This window comes from Brassica oleracea, chromosome C3, assembly GCF_000695525.1.
Source record: "Brassica oleracea var. oleracea cultivar TO1000 chromosome C3, BOL, whole genome shotgun sequence".
NCBI lineage: Eukaryota > Viridiplantae > Streptophyta > Magnoliopsida > Brassicales > Brassicaceae > Brassica > Brassica oleracea.
The window spans coordinates 32,521,086-32,538,787 of NC_027750.1; the positions used below are offsets into that span (position 1 = coordinate 32,521,086).

A 17,702-nucleotide genomic window follows, 5' to 3' on the forward strand; every position below is an offset into this window, starting at 1 on the left:
TCCGTCGGAATATACCGACGAACGTGGTTCGTCGGTATATTCCGACGACCGATGTCCGTCGGTAAATTCCGACGCCCAAAGTTCGTCGGAATAAACCGAGGAACCACGTTCGTCGGAATTGTAGTTTTCCGATGAACTCTGGTCTCGTGTAGCCGCATCGTAATATCGTCGGAAGTTCGTCAGAATGACGTTTCTTGGTATTCGTCAGAAAGTCGTCGGAATTTCTGACGAAATTCCGACGAATTTTTTTTTTCCGACGAAACGATACCGACGGACGGGTTCGTCGGAAATTCGTCGGAATAGACCGATTCCGACGAATTTCCGACGATTTCGGCCATCAGAATCCCCCTGTTTTCTTGTAGTGTAATAATGAGGCTGAGAATAATGGTAATTGTGTCGAAGAAAAATCTTTAGTAGTATTTAAAATGATGTTGTTTAGCAAGTTAACAGACGTTTACGGTTTAATAGTTGACTTTTCAAGTTTCTAAAATGGTCCAGCCAACAAAAAATAAAAGTTAAAATGGTCAACATTTAAAAATTGGAGTATTTTTTAGCTCAAACACAAGTTGAAAGTTTTTCTGGCTTTAATTTGAAAGTTCAGGATTTTATTGGCAGTTTTCTCCTTATTCTATCAATGCATTAATAAATACATGGTCCAGAAAATGTATGTCATTTGAAAACTAGATTGTTTTATATTTTCCCAAAAGACTAGAACCCATTCATATTTGACCGATCCACCTTTTTTCTCATGTCATCATTGGGTTTACCGATTCAACTACGGATCTGGATAGAATATAAAAAAATGAATAAAATTAAAACACATATATAATTATTTTAATAACATAAATATGTTGATCAAAATTAAAAAAAATTACTTAATACCAACTAACATTTCTTTATCTAAAATTCAAATCCGCGTTTTCAAACGCGGATCGCAATCTAAGATTAATTATTTAATAAAGTCGTAAATCGTAATCCTCCATTTTAATAAAAAAAACTTCATATTTGCAACCACAGCAATTATGTTGAGGTAGCCAACCGAAAAATAAATAAACAAATATATATATATATATATATATATATATATTTGTTTATGATTAGATACTTAAAATGATTGATTGAGATATATTTTCTCCGTTTTATATTTGTTGTCATCTTAAATTTAAAATTTTGTTTCATTTTAAATGGCGTTTTATATTTTTAATGCAAAATTTATTAACAATATTCTCTAATTTATTTTCTATTGGTTGAAGTATAATTAGATGTATAGACAATGATAGTTTTATTTTGAAAATATGTAAAATTAAATATTTTTAATCTGTGTGTATAAAATTAAAACGATAAATAAAGTGAGACGGAGGGAGTAAAATTTTTGTGTGTAAAGATAAAATTTTAAACTAAAGAAAGTATCTGCTGCTTAATCAATCACCCAACTGTTTATTACTTGATATTGTTGTAAAATAATTAAATAATCACTGTATATATAGAGATGGGAAGGCAGATATGTTAACATCAAAATTTTCATTCTTGCTTAAAGATGATAGGTTTTTGGAATTCGATCAGTCTCATTCCTATTTCTCTTTCTTTTCTCTTCTTGTTTCAAGATTTGTTTGCCGCTCCTACTAGACACTTGTGTCATCCTGAACAAAGGGATGCCATCCTGGAGATCAAAAACGAGTTCAAGATTCAAAATCCTTGTATAGACGGGCTTCCAAAGACAGTGTCATGGGTATATAATAGTGATTGTTGTTCTTGGGACAGTATAAGATGCGATGCTAATTTTAGGGATGTGATCATGCTCAACCTTAGTGACAGCTGCCTCCATGGTCAGCTCAATTCCAAAATCTCTATTTTTAGGCTTCAAAACCTTCGTTTTTTAACAACTCTCGACCTTTCAAATAATGATTTTATTGGTAAAATCCCATCTTCACTTGGGAACTTTTATATGCTAACCACTCTTGACCTTTCCAGAAATCATTTTAGTGGTGAAATCCCATCTTCACTTGGAAACCTTTCTAAGCTAGCCACTCTTGAGCTCTCTAGTAATCATTTTGGTGGTGAAATCCCAGCTTCACTTGGAAACCTTTCTAAACTCACCACCCTCCACCTCTCTCATAACAATTTTACTGGTAGGATTCCATCCTCACTTGGAAACCTTTTGAATCTCACCAATCTTAGCCTTTGTGCTAACAACTTTATTGGTGAAATTCCATCTTCATTTGGGATTTTTTTTTCTCATCTCACCTCTCTTAGCCTCTGCGAGAACAACTTTGGAGGTGAAATTCCAACTTCACTAGGTAGTCTTTCCCATCTCACTGTTCTTGATCTCTCACAAAAAAATTTTGTCGGTGAAATCCCATTTTCTTTTGGCAGTTTGAAAACGCTCACCAGCTTATCTGTTGAAAACAACAAGCTTAGTGGTAACTTTCCTCTTATGCTACTAAATCTAAGAAAGCTGACTGAATTATCGCTCTACGGCAATAAGTACGTAGGCAAGCTTCCACTTAACATAAGCTTACTCTCCAACTTGGAGTTCTTTTACGTAAGCGGCAATGCTTTTACTGGTACCACCCCTTCTTCTCTCTTTTCCATTCCTTCTTTAGCTTATGTTGATTTGTCAAATAACCAACTCAATGGCACTCTTGAGCTTGGGAATATATCTTTATCACCTAAGATAGAAGACTTACGCCTTGGTAATAACAACTTCATGGGATCAATCCCCCGATCCATCTCCAAATTATCCAACCTTGAGAGACTTGACCTTTCCCATCTCAACACCCAAGGCTGCTCAGTTGACCTGAGCATCTTCTCGCATCTCAAGTCACTAAAGCGTCTTTACCTCTCCCACTTGAACACCACAACTACACTTGACTTGAATGCAAACTTACCATTTCTCAAGTCACTAGATACACTGGATATTTCAGGAAACCTTGTTTCATCTGAAAACACTAGTTTGGTTTCAGACCCTCCACTGTTGAGTGAGTTGTAATTGTCAGGGTGCGGTATCAGATACCGAGTTTCCAGAGTTCATACCAACCCAACGCAACATGAAGAAGCTAGACATTTCCAACAACCTAATCAAAGGCCAAGTGCCTGGATGGTTACGGAAGCTTCCAGTTCTGCAATACGTCAACGTTTCCAGCAACACTTTAGTCGGTTTCGGAAGTCCAACGAATCATGGGGTGACCCTGAGTTACTTGTTTACCGCCAACAACAATTTAACGGGAAAGATCCTTTCTTTCATATGTGCGTTGCGCTCTCTAGCCATACTCGATTTATCTAACAACAAATTAAACGGTTCATTCCCTCTTTGCGTCGGAAACTTCAATAGCGTTCTCCAAACTCTAAATGTTAGACAAAACTGTCTTAGTGGACGTCTTCCGGAGATTATAACCGAAAGTATAAGGTGGCTTGACGTTGGTCATAACCAACTCGTGGGAAAGTGATGTGCCCCGGTTCGTGGATCAGTCCATTGGAGCCAACCAGCATAGAAGCAGTAAAGATATATGTTGATTGTTTGACTCATATCTTCCAAACCTCGAGGCTTTTACGCATGAAATCACATGGAGAATGTTCTCAACTCAATTACGAAACTCCTAGAACAAGAATCAGATCAAATGGAGTTCAGATGAAAGAGTTATGCAATTTACAAAACCGGTGATCTTCAGTTCTCGCGAATTTGAGCCGTACGGATCGTCAAGCCCACGTCTTGATCCTTACCACCATGGACCCGAACGACCAGAATGAACCTGGACAGTAGTCGAAGGGTCTCCTTGACCAGTCCACCTCAAACTCAGCAACTTTGACTCATTTATTATTTTCTAGTCAAATTTCTCATTTCCTAGATGTGTGATTTCCACAAATAATTATGTCTTTCTTTGACCACATCTAGTATAAATATGTAAACTCTTATATGAATAAAATCAGTCTATGTTTTTGAGTTTATTTTCGTTTCTTCTTTGAGTGAGAGAGAGAGTTCTTTAGCTAGTTCATTGGTGTGAACGGCTTGTTGATTTGGCGGTCAGCCAATTCATCTTTGTGTGTTGTTTGGTGGTTAGCCAACACATTCATTCTTTCTTAGGTGCTTAGCCTTAGATCGTGGGTATATCAAGAACCATTCCACATCTCTTGACGATTCTTTCAATCCATTTCAGTTCCAGAAGTGTCATTTGTCTTCTCGGATCATATCCAACACCCAGCTAAAGTGATCCTTCCCGATTTAGGGCGTATCAAGTGGTATCAGAGCCACTTTGACTAGTTTGTTTTCATTTCATATTTTCATCTTCTCATCTCTCCACGATTATCTTTTCTTATTTCTTGTTGGATCTGGGATGTTTCTTTACTCCCTTGTGATCGCCAGTTATTATAAAAAAAAAGTAAAAGTTTTGGCTTGAATCACTTCTGAAGAGAAATCCAGGGGGGAGTGGTGGAAGAGAAACCATGCTGACTGAAGAGAAACCCAGCCTTAGGACAGTTAAGGCGGATCCATATCAAAAATCTTTTCATTTTTCTTTATCTTTTCTTTTTGCCACAAAAGTTTTTTTTGGACTTTGATTGCTGAATTTTGACTGCTTATCATCCTTTGAACCAGTGGAAAGAACTCTGAGTGATCACCTAAAAATCGTGAGCTAAACACTTTGAGAGTTTGAGGATTTTTGTTTGCTAACTCTTTTGTTAAGTGTTTTCAGGATGTTTGAACTTCTCAAGAAATCAAAACCACAACAAGACTTTTACTTTCCTTTTAAAACTGTGTTAGAAAAAGAGCAAATGATTTTTGGAAATAAGAAACAGTTTGCTTCTAATGGATTTGATTTTGTGCAGAAACACAAAAACCAAAGGAAGAGACAAAACAAGTTCGATGATGATGAGAAGTGGGTCAGAAGTGGTGATCGTCCCTTCACCAAAGCCAAGAGAAGCAACCGTGATGTGTTTGATCAGAATGAGCTGTCAGCTTGGATAAGATGTTGCATAAGGCAATTCATGCTATCCGGCAACTCAAAAAGAAGGGAAACACCAACACTTCTCCTGCACCAAAACATCAAAGTAATTTTTCTTCTCTTTCAAATTCTGATTTGAAAACTAATGTGTTGTCTTCTGATAAAAGCAAAGCTGTGAAACCCACAAGCAAAGCTCATTCTATCAGGTGCTTCAAATGCCATAGAATCAGTCATTATGCTAACAAGTGTCAAAACCAAAGACCGTTGGTGACTTTGGAGAATGAGAACGTTGAAACCGAGCCAGAAAAAGAAGACCCATTGCTAATTTTCGATGACTTCACATATGAGCCAATGGAGGAGCTAGATGAAGAAAAAATTCGTGGTCATCAAGCCAACCAAGAAGAATCATCTTCCACTCAAAAAATGGACCGAACTCAAGGTGAGCATTGTGCCGACTATGGTTCTTTTGATTATAATACTTTTCCTTTTAATGTTTCAGATTTGAGGACAAATCTTTTTGAAGAGGAAGAGAATGATGTGCCCCGGTTCGTGGATCAGTCCATTGGAGCCAACCAGCATGGAAGCAGTAAAGATATATGTTCATTGTTTGACTCATATCTTCCAAACCTCGAGGCTTCTATGCATGGAATCACTTGGAGAATGTTCTCAACTCAATTACGGAACTCCTCGAACAAGAATCAGATCAAATGGAGTTCAGATGAAAGAGTTATCCAATTTACAAAACCGGTGATCTTCAGTTCTCGCGAATTTGGGCCGTACGGATCGTCAAGCCCACTTCTTGATCCTTACCACCATGGACCCGAACAACCAGAATGAACCTGTACAGTAGTCTAAGGGTCTCCTTGACCAGTCCACCTCAAACTCAGCAACTTTGACTCATTTATTATTTTCTAGTCAAATTTTTCATTTCCTAGATGTGTGATTCCCACAAATAATTATATCTTTCTTTGACCACATCTAGTATAAATATTTAAACTCTTTTATGAATAAAATCAGTCTATGTTTTTGAGTTTATTCCGTTTATTCATCTTTGTGGGTTGTTTGGTGGTTAGCCAACACATTCATTCTTTCTTAGGTGGTTAGCCTTAGATCGTGGGTATATCAAGAGTCATTCTGCATCTCTTGACGATCCTTTCAATCCATTTCAGTTCCAAAAGTGTCATTTGCCTTCTCGGATCATATCCAACATCCAGCTAAAGTGATCCTTCAATTCAGGACGCATCAGAAAGCTTCCAAGATCTTTGATCCGTAACACTTTTCTTGTAGTTCTAAATGTGGAAAGAAACAAATTAAATGACGAATTCCCTTCCTGGCTGAGTTCTCTGCAAGAGCTGCAAGTTCTTGTCCTTCGCTCTAATGCCTTCCATGGACCGATAACAAAAACAGGGTTTCCTAAGTTGCGAATCCTCGACATGTCTAGTAACCACTTCAAAGGAATTTTACCATCAGATTTCTTTGTGAACTGGACTGCAATGTTCAGTCTAGCGACTGAAGCTGGAGATCAGTCTAACGAAAAATACATGGGTAGCGGCTATTATGTTGCTTCAATGGTTTTGATTAATAAAGGTGTTGCAATGGAGCTAGTACGCATCCTAAAAATCTTCACAGCGATCGACGTTTCGGGGAACAGATTTGAAGGAGAGATACCAAAGACCATTGGTTTATTGAAAGAGCTTCATGTGCTCAACTTTACAAACAACTCTTTCACCGGGCAGATCCCGTTATCAATGGGAAACCTGGCGGAGCTAGAGTCACTGGATGTTTCCCAAAACAAAATTTCTGGAGAAATCCCGCAAGAGCTAGGGAACCTCTCGTACCTTGCTTACATGAACTTTTCTCATAACCAGCTTGTAGGTTTAGTACCGGGAGGCACTCAGTTTCGCACAAAGCCTTGCTCTTCTTCCGGGGAAAATCTGGGACTGCATGGTCCTTTACTTGATGAAGTTTGTGTTGATATCCACACAGCTACATGGAAACAATCTGAAACACCAGAGCTAGAGGAAGAAGAAGAAGAAGAAGAGGAAGAACAAGAAGAGATGCTAAGTTGGATTGCAGCTGCAATAGGATTCATACCAGGTGTTTTCTTTGGAGAAACATACTTGTTTCCTACAAACCAGAGTGGCTCATTAACCTTTTCGGCCTAAACAAACACAAAGCATAAGAACCACACATCATTAAAGAGGTAACGTTCTTTACATGAAAACTTCAGGACTAAAATCTTGTCTTGTTGAATGAATAAACAAAATTAATGTATTGATCTTTCTATGTTTGTATATCATTCGTAAAACCAAGCTGAAGAATATCGAAGAAGAAAATCAACCAACCAGACGGAACGGGATTGCAGCTAAAGAAGTTTAAGCATCAATAATTGGGAATCATTTCAGCTACCCGAAATATGTTTGTATTGTATGAGCCGTTGTTTCTTGTTTATAGTTGTGCGTCTCTGATGCACTATCTTTTTTTTTTATTGGAAGAAACGGGTTTTTAGTAAAACAAAGAAATATTTGCCCCGTTTCGGTTTATTTGTCGTTGTAGATTAAAATTTTTGTTTCAAAATAAGTGTCATTTTATAATTTCAATGCAAAATTTATTAATTTTATATTTCAATCAATTTTCCTATTGGTTGAAATGTTGTTATGTGTACTAATAATGATATTTTTATTTAGTAAATATACAAGATTAAATATTTTCTTAATCGGTTTGTCCAATTCTAGAACAAAAACTAAATGAAACGGAGGGAGTAGTTGATTTCATAGTCACACATGTATATTTTTGACGATTTTTTCCCCCAAAAGATATATACTTTGAAGATGCTTCATCACAACGCAAAACAAATTTATTTAACAACCCAATCACCAAATTTAACTGAAACAGGAGTACTCCGAGCACCGAAAGATGTTCGATGAAATGCTCGAAATATCAATCAATGTGCTTTACTTGCTTAGCCAACGATGGTTGATGAGAGGGATGTTCAGTGGCTATTAGGACTTGATTTAAATGCACGCTTGATGGTAATTAACCAAATACATTTGATGTTAAGAACTTGATTAGCATAGGAGCCATTGCCACGGCGGTGGATTAGCTTAAATTAGTGATTCTAGGCCTAAAGATTAGCAATTGTTGATTTTTTTAGCATCTTGAGATAGTATTTTATCACTCTAATCAATAACTTGACCCAAGAGCTTGTCTTTATTTGCTTGTATTTGTTTTTGGGTATCTTTGTATTTCACTAGTTTAGATCATAAACCTCTTTCTGTTTGCTTAGATTAAGAAAACTTATGTATTCTTGGTGTTATAAGTCTCTAGTTCTTTGTGGATTCGATCCTAAAATGCTACAATAACATACTATTCGATTGTGGTATTGTTGGCACATTAGGTTAATTGGTGTGTGCTTAAACGCTTAATCATTAATGATGAGATTCACGGTATGTGGCTTCTTGATACATTACTGGAATCATGGGAAGTTCTTAAGATGTTTTGTAACTCCGCATTTGTTATTTTGATAGATTCAGAGAATAAAAATGTTTTGAATGAAGAAGCAAAAAGGGTATCGAATGCTAGTATTTTACATTCGATGAATTTGTTACTATGTTAAGGGGAAAAGTTCATATAAAGAGCGCAAGAGTAACAATAACATGAGAAGGACTAGGAGCAAGTCCAATAGATTTACAAATATGGAATACTATTTAAGTCAAAAGAAATGGTACATGAAGAAAACTTGCTGGAATTTGAAGAACGAGAAGCAGGGAAAGCAAGCAAAAGGTGTAGATTAGGTGCTAGTTATAGATAATACGTTTCTAATTATGCTTGAGGGTGATGCCATTAATGTTGCATGCCGAGACACCGGCCAAGTTGTTGATAGTGTAGCCACTACTCATGCTACATCACAACAGATTTTTTCTCTACCTATACTCTAAGGAACCACACTTTTATGAAGATGGAGAATTATAGATTGACATAAATTGTTGGCATTTTTTATATTTTCTTGGAAACTAGTCTTGGGACTAGACTTGTGCTTAAGGATGTTAAGCATGTTCCTCATATTCAAATTAATCTGATATTAATAGGAATAATTAATGTTGATGGTCTCTATAGTTTACACGGTGGTGGTAGATTGAATCTTTCATGTGATTCTTTGATTGTGGCTAGAGGTAATATATCTTCATATTTCTATTGGATGCAGGTTAAGGTCTCTAAAGATGTTGTCTATGCGGTGGAGAATGATGGTTCCATGGAGTTATGGCTTAAGAGACTCGGTCACATGAGTGATAAGGGAATATTTTTGTTGTCTAAGAAAGAGGTGATTCTATAAATCTCTGGTATGAACTTGCATAAGTGTGCACATTACTTTGCTGGAGTATCGTTCAAGTCTTATGCGCCTTATACGAAACCCGAGTTACTTGATCTGGTGCATTCAGATGTGTATGATCCAATTAAGACAAAACCTCTTGGTGATGCATCATATTTTGTATATTCATTGATGATCATTCGAGGAAGTTATGAGTTTTTTGCATGATGACGAAATTCAGATTATGTAATATTTCAAGCATTTTGTAGCATTAGTTGGGAAACTAAAGAGAAGAAGTTAAAGCGTATCTGCAATGATAATGGTGGAGAATATTGTAGACCATTTGATACTTATTTAAAATAGCATGGTATAAGAATCCACAGTTGAATGGATTGGTTAAAACGATAAACATAATGAGTGGCGAGAGAATGATGTTTAATATCACAGTCATGCTTAGCGATGAGTTAATGGGGTGAACCCTTGAACACAACTATTCATCTATTAAATTTATCAACAAGTATTTCATTGGATGGTGATTTTTTATGAGGGTTTGAACATGTAAGGATGTTTATTATTTTCATTTCAGGGTCTTGGGTGTAAGAATTTTGTGCATATTCCCAATCCCAAGGACGAGAGATCGAAGCTTCATATGAAGTTGTAACAATATGTGTTCATGTGTTCATCAGCTATTGTTATGTTGAGTTTGGAAACAAATTTTATGTCTGTGGAAGACAAAATGGTTAAGGACGTTGACAAGTCCGAAAATCCAACTCAGGGTTACGAGAGATTAAGAGTTCAATCCTTTGACACGGGTCCACAGTCAGGTCGAGGTTGAGGTTCATGATGATACACCAAATGCAGATGCCCTTCCACATCTTACTCGTGATCATGGTGACTATCATAGTTCCATTGCTAGAAAATATGAGAGAGGTGTAAGACCATCAACAGTTACGATCCTAGTGAGCATATGTTACTTACTGATGGGGAACAATGTAACACCCACAACCAAAGTATTTTTATTTTCAAAGAAATGGATCATAGAAGTTTTTCATACACAATCGTTTATTTCTCTAATTGTTGAAACACTTATTTTCCTTAAAGGTTGGAATGAAGATACTGAATTTGACTAAGTGTCTGATGTTCGATGAACAATTAAAATTTGTTGGTTTGGGATGAGTGACAATAAACCAATCCTGGAATGACCGGGTTCTAAGTAAGAAAAAACCTAGTAGTTTAAGTTGTAGTGATTGATATTTATATTTGAGGATATGAATATTCAAAAGATATATCACCAGTCAAAAAGAATGGTTACGTTTTTTGGAAAAGAAAAGACTTCAAAAACTCATGTAAGAAATAGTCAGACGACTAAAATTTGTACTGATGATATATTATCATGTATAAACCAATAATTCTCAAAAGTTAGGCCTTTGAGAGTATGAAGAGTCAAACAGAATATGTTCTGGAATATACACCACATTTATTGTTTATTGTTTTCCAATTTTTTTTGTCCATGACATCGTCGCATTAAAATGAGACAGTTGACGTTTGTCTGAAAAGTGAAAAGTCATGGTCGTCGATTTTTGTGGCGCTGCTGCTTCCTTTATTAAATACAAACATTTGCGACTGGTAGTTTTTGGAGTAAAAAAATAAATGTAAGAAGTGAAAAGTGAGGAAAAAATGGGAAAAAGGGAAAAAAAAAAGAAGTTACTCTCATCCAACTTTGTACTTATCATAATAGTGGATGAATGTTTTATTTTGTTTGCACAATAATTAGAATAAATAAAAGAAATAAAATTCTATTTGATTGACAAATTTTAAGTGTAACTAGCTTTTACGTTTTTAAAATCACTCATTTCTTGCTTTGGCTGTGGAATGGGACACCGAGAGAGTTGATCAAATAGGTGTTATACAATTAGCAGTGACCAAAAGATAATTAATTGTACTTTTGGTATATTTGGTATCTGAGTTGTATTATATAAATAATACTTCTTTTCACAAAAAGTGTCACTTAGACATTTTTCCATATATTTAAAAACTGATTGAAATGCATTTATGTTTTTATGAATGTCATCTATTTAACTATTAATATTTTAGGTAAGTACATTTATTTATAAGATCAATTAGAAGTTTAGGTTCGTACTTGGCTTGGTAAAACATGAAGGTTATCCTTTGTGTTAGAAACCCTTCACGAACCGAGAACCGCCTCCCTCGTCGCCTTTGAGAACCGCTTCTCGCCCTTTCCAAAACCCTAGCCATCGTCCCCAAAACTTAGCCGTCGTCTTTTTGAATTTGTTGCCTCTCGCTAGATTCAACCACAGTGGCTCTAATTTTCATTCACATTCCTTATTTTCAACGATTTATCTTTTTTTTTTCTATAACTGTATTTTCAACGATTTATCACTGGATGGATGTGGCAGATCTAAACCCTAATCCTTTTTTTTTCATCTCTGAGGCTTGTAGCCTTGTGAGTGAAGAATCTATTACTCACCTTTTTTATGGAAAGTACATAGAGTAAAATTTGTGGATGATGCCAAGATTTTGGGTGAACGCAGAATTTTAAGTTATCATTTGGTTTTAGTAGGGTTTTTGTTTCGATATTTGAATTTATATTTTAAAGATGAGGCTAGATCTCGATCCATGCAACCGCGCAAGTTTTTATTTTCATTTATTTTTATATAAATATTTTGTTTTCAATTCTAAATTGATATATATTATAATATGCATGTGTCTATCAATTTTTAAAACATAATAAATTTACGGTATATTTTTTTCATTGAATAGATTGTTTCAAACTTTCACATGTATTTGTATCTTCTTGTATATATATATTTTTGGATTATTATTTAATTATTAAAATCATAGCTATATATATAAATATTAGTAAAATATTGTTTTATTGTCATATTCAAAAATATTGTAATATTTCACAAATTTAGAATTTTTTTAAAAAATTAAACTTTTTGCTTCATAGATTTATATGATCGAGTAAATAATTAAACATTTAGTTTTTATTTAATTTTTAAAATAAACTATATAGTTTAAAATTTGTTTTCATTGGTTTAAGGTAGTAAAAATTAATTATTGTTAGATAATATAATTTTTGTTATTTAAAAAAAATCTTTATAATTTTAAAAGTTAACATCGACAAATATTTAAATAATTAACAAATAGAGATATAGTATTATAACATTAAATTATATCTATTTAATTTATACTATTTATAAATCCAATGGATTATCATCTATTGTTTAAATCCAATTATTGATAGTCCAATAAAAATTTCTTGTAAGCCCAAAATTTAAATTATAAGATTAGAGATTAAATATAACATGAATTTTTAGGAATAGGTCTATTAGATCAATTTTTAAAAAATCACACATAAATCAAGGTTGTGACTTACGTTTTAATATATAAAATATTTTGGAGGTCATATACGTCGAGAATAGCGGAATATTTTGTTTAGAGTAAACGTTGTTGAGGTTGATACGTTGATTACAGAGACGTGTTATATTTGCTCTAAAATAGTATAATGAATAAAAACTAATATCATGTATATATTTACTCAAACTTTTGGAATAATTTTATTTTGTAATCTTTTACAAAATTAGATACAGAATAGAAGTGAAAAATATTTTACTTCAAAACATAATTTTGAATATAAATAGTGTGAAAGAGTGAAGTTGGAAATGATCTTGGTAACACACAATATAAAATTATATTAGTCACGAGAATATAAAACCAGTGCGGTACAGTAAAATTACGGTTTATGTATTATGATGTTTGATTAGTCAAAATATATTGTGAAGAACCTAAATTTTCTAAAAATGAAAATATATTCTAAAACTGTTATACTTTTGCGAAATGCAAAAGTAGAGTTAAATAAACAAATAAAAATATTTTTCCATTTAAATATATTACATATGTGAAGTTTATATAAAAAATAATAATAAAAAGTTTCTAGATCATTTAGTTAATGTTTTGATAATAAATATTTAATGGTATGAAAATCATAAAAATAACTGAATATTAAATTAAAATATTTAACCTTATAATTAACTAATTTTAGATAATTATTTAGTTAAGTTAGTATATAAATTTTTATACTATGACACTATTTTATTATATTTTTATACTACTAAGCTATTTTTATAACACAATACTAGCCTAATTTGATATTAAAGCTTAGTAATTAAATTATTAATTATATTTTATTCTAGTTTACAAAAATAAATATAATATGTGTTTTTTGTAACACAAATAAAGTATGTTTAAAACTTCATTTGTATGTATAAATCAACGAAACGATTTAAATGAAGATAATATTTACGTTTAATATATCATATACATAAATTATGGAATAAAAGCATTGTATACAATATCTTAAAACATTTTTATTAATAAATAAGTCTTAGTGTCCTAGGCGGAATTCAAATTTTCAATAATCTCATCATATAATTTTTATTTCAATTACACTTGATATCAACTACTTGCAAAATATGTGATATTGATATCAATAATGTCATTAATAAGCCATCATATAATTTTTATTTCAATTCCACTTGATATCAACTACTTGCAAATATGTGATATTGATATCAAACTTCATTGACCCACAGTCCTCGATTACTTTTCCTCATTAATCCCTTTCTTGTTTCTGTATAAAGCTACTGCGTCTTGATCTAAGCAGATCACAAACCCAAAAACAAAAGCTAGAACAACCAACTATAATAATCATGACGTGTCACAAAATCTTCCTTGTAATCTCTGTGATGCTCGCTGTCTCATCATTGGTCAAGGCAGTTGACTTCTCGGTCGTCGACAACACAGGCGACTCCGCTGGCGGAAGAAGATTCCGGGGAGAGATCGACGGCGTAAGCTACGGCACACAGTCACTAAGATCTGCGACGGACTTCGTCTGGGGTTTGTTCCAGCAAACCAACAACCCTTCGGACAGAAGAGACGTTACAAAGATCACTCTGTTCATGGAGAACGGGAACGGCGTGGCGTATAACACCAACTCGGGAAGCGAGATACACTTTAACGCGGGGTATCTCGCGGGTTTCTCGGGAGATGTAAAGAGGGAATTCACCGGCGTGATTTATCACGAGGTGGTTCATTCTTGGCAATGGAACGGTCCAGGTGGCCTTATCGAAGGTATAGCGGACTATGTGAGGCTGAAAGCGGGTTATGCACCGGGTCACTGGGTAGGGCCCGGTGGTGGTGATAGGTGGGACCAGGGCTATGACGTCACTGCGAGGTTCTTGGACTATTGTAACGATCTAAGGAATGGGTTTGTGGCGGAGCTTAATAAGAAGATGAGGAGTGGCTATAGTGACAGCTTCTTTGTTGATCTGCTCGGGAAAGACGTGAACCAACTCTGGAGAGAGTATAAGGCCAAGTATGGTCAGTAAATTGTTAAACGTACAAATTATAAATGATAATCGTATTAGTGACATGCCCATTCAAAATAAAAGTGAGATGTTTAAAAAACATCAGCATATGTAGTAATTTGTATTCTATTATGAATTTGTACGCTCGAATAAGAAAACAGATATATATACTGTTGTGTACTCTTTTAGAGTTATTGTCAAAAGCAATATTATAACTTATAAGTAAATAAATCGTGTTAAAATCCGTTAGTCGGGTTGTTGAACAACAATTATTCTAGAATCTATTCCTTTAAAATATTAAAATAGAAGTAACAACATCATTTTATGTATGATTTTTTATGTTAGACAATCCCTTAGAAAATTATTTAAGGGGTGTGTATTCAATTGAGAGTTTTAAGTTATTTGTGTTAAAATGACAAATCCATGGTTATTGAAACATGAATTTTAAAAGCTCATTTAAAATCCAGTGTTATTGAACTTGACATTTTATAAAATACTCTAAAATACATTGTTATTGAAAATATTTTAAGTTGTGGAATTTTAAAGTTTTCAAGTGATTTTAGAGGGTTTGGATAAAGTTTATTAATTAAAAAAATTAAAACTCAAATCCTATGGTTTTAGGTGATATTCTAGTTTGGTTTAACAAAAATCATTTCATTCTCTACAATTCCTTAAAATCATCTAAAACCTCATTAAAAATCAAATCACCTCAAATTTTAGATTGAATATTCCCCCCCCCCCCCTCAAAGATTTTTCTATACATATTTGAATTATTTTAACTATTCTAAAAAATCAAATAGATTCTCGTATTTTCTCTGAATTACATTTGGATAAAATCTTTTGATATCTTTTTATTTACAGTATAAATGTATATTTTATTTTTCATCAAAACAAACATTTTAAACTATTTAATTACTTTCGTTTTTATTTAAAATATAAATGTATATTTCTTTTTTTACTTAAAACAAACCTTTTAAATATTTAATTAATTTCGTAATTATTATAATATAAATGTCTATTTCATTTTTACTAAAATAAACCTTTTAAGTATCTAATTAATTTTGTAATTATATTACACTCATGTACAATTTTGTATTAAATTTGTGATATTAATGTAACATAATATATTTCAATTAAATCTTTCATATCAAACAGTTAGAATTTGTTAATTTAGAATTTTGTGCCAAACTATTGAAAATATGCTATCAATATGAATGATCCGTCTACAAATGCTATTTTGAAAGTACATTCAGTTTCTGTTATTAAATATAGTTGTCGGTTTAGTTTTATTTTTCAATAATATAAGTATATGGCTGTTTGTTTACAAAAATATAATCAAGCTTATTTTTATATAGTCCATATTCATATATTATTCATTAATGTAATTGTTTTTGTTTTTTTTTATCTTGTGCGGTTTTGAATGTGCAATCTATATTGTATCAATTTATGTCATTAACATAAATAACATATGAACGATTGAAAAATATATTTCATGTGAATACTTTTGTTTTCAGTGTAGTTATTATCAAATGTAATTGTAGGTTTAAGCGTTAATTATATAACATGATGTATGATAGATGAAGAATTGCAAATAAAAGTTTAACATTGAAAGATTCATTGTAAATAATCCAAGAGTTTTGGGGATAAAAGTCTAAATCACCAATTGACAACATAAGAAACCTAAATATAGATAATAAAGAAAAAAATTCAAGTTTAAAAGGACAAAAACAAACACAATGCATTACAATTTCCGATTTAATAATTTAAATGAAGCGAACTTTTAATAAATTACACTTAATATAGGTTATTCAGTCAAAGATTTAATTCATACAAATAATTCGATTAACATATATGTATGACCTAAATCTAAAATACAAGTATAATCGTAAGGAAATTAATATCTTTTATTTAACACAGGGGAAATTAATATCTAAGTTATATCAAATTGAACATAATTTTTCGTAAATATCACATCATATAAGGTTTTAGTTAATGTTCATGTTTTACTAAGAGAGATATCATTAATAATTTGAAACAATAAATTATATTAAACTATTAGTAATATGATAAACATTAAAATTATATACCACTAATCATGTAAATCAAATATTTATATGTATAAAAATGAAAATAATCATGTGCGGTCAAGATCTAGTAAACTTTAAAGTTGGATTTCAAGAGAATCTCTTGCAAATTATTAAGAAATAACAGAATCAAGTTCACCAAAACACAATTTGGGTGGTGCATGTATGATAAAGGTGAAAGTTATTTTTGTAATAATAATCAATATTTCATTATTAAGTGATGTAAATTTGATACAAGTCAGATTTGGATCCCAATTTGCTACAAAACAGATTTCCATCAAGTAGTTCCAAAAAATATAAAAGACATTGACATACTGATTAGGTCTCGATAAGATCTTGGCTATGTCAAAGATAAAAACAGATAACCAGGACTTGTAGTCCAGTGGTGATTAACGTGAAGGCGAAGCCGAATACAGTGAAGTCACCTAAATTCGAGTTCCGGTCACTGGAGAATTAAAATTTTGGTATCGCCAAGGACAAAAGACCGACACATGGGCCGATAACGTGGCTAGTCTGGACTCACTTCGGTGGGGTCGGGATACCTCTATATAATTCAAAAAAAAAGAAAAAGAAGATAAAAACAGATTTTCAGCAACTACTCGATAAGATCTTGGCTATGTTCAATTCATGGACACTGTAGAACCTTTCTTTTGCGGCTCTTTTCCAGCATATACAAGCGGTTATCAACTCTACTATTTCCCAGAATGACATCATCTCTCTCCTCTAGAAATGTCTCCTGGAACCCTCTCCGATAGTAAGGAATGAGGAGAATTAGAATTATGGCTCTACAAGAGCCCCACCAAACTGCAACCTGGATATATAGGAGCTACCGGTGATAGGAGTTCAGTAGAGTGAGTGTAACTTAACAACCAGGAGAACTTTTCTCATGAAACCACTTGGCCCATCCAGAAGAGCCTATTGTGAGTCCAGATAAGAAAGAACCAAGGTCAGAACCCGATCCAACAAGAAGATCCATCTGATT

At 33.2% G+C, this 17,702-nt stretch overlaps 2 protein-coding genes across 2 annotated transcripts; both read left to right on the top strand.

The window, feature by feature from the left end:
- The first annotated feature begins 1,537 nt into the window (after nucleotides 1–1,537).
- Nucleotides 1,538–7,119, top strand: LOC106328806 (receptor-like protein 12). The gene is given in 4 exon segments (XM_013767325.1): nucleotides 1,538–3,007; nucleotides 3,009–3,442; nucleotides 6,184–7,046; nucleotides 7,049–7,119. Coding segments are annotated over 4 exon segments (2,838 nt in total).
- Nucleotides 7,120–13,793: 6,674 nt separating this feature from the next.
- Nucleotides 13,794–14,880, top strand: LOC106328807. Its single transcript, XM_013767326.1, has one exon. It carries the CDS (start codon nucleotides 13,980–13,982, stop codon nucleotides 14,655–14,657), a length of 678 nt encoding a protein of 225 aa, XP_013622780.1. The 5' UTR covers nucleotides 13,794–13,979; the 3' UTR covers nucleotides 14,658–14,880.
- The last annotated feature ends 2,822 nt before the right edge of the window (nucleotides 14,881–17,702 follow it).

Coding starts and splice junctions, on each gene's coding strand:
- LOC106328807 (XM_013767326.1), top strand. CDS start 13,980: ATGACGTGTCACAAAATCTTCCTTGTAATCTCTGTGATGCTCGCTGTC.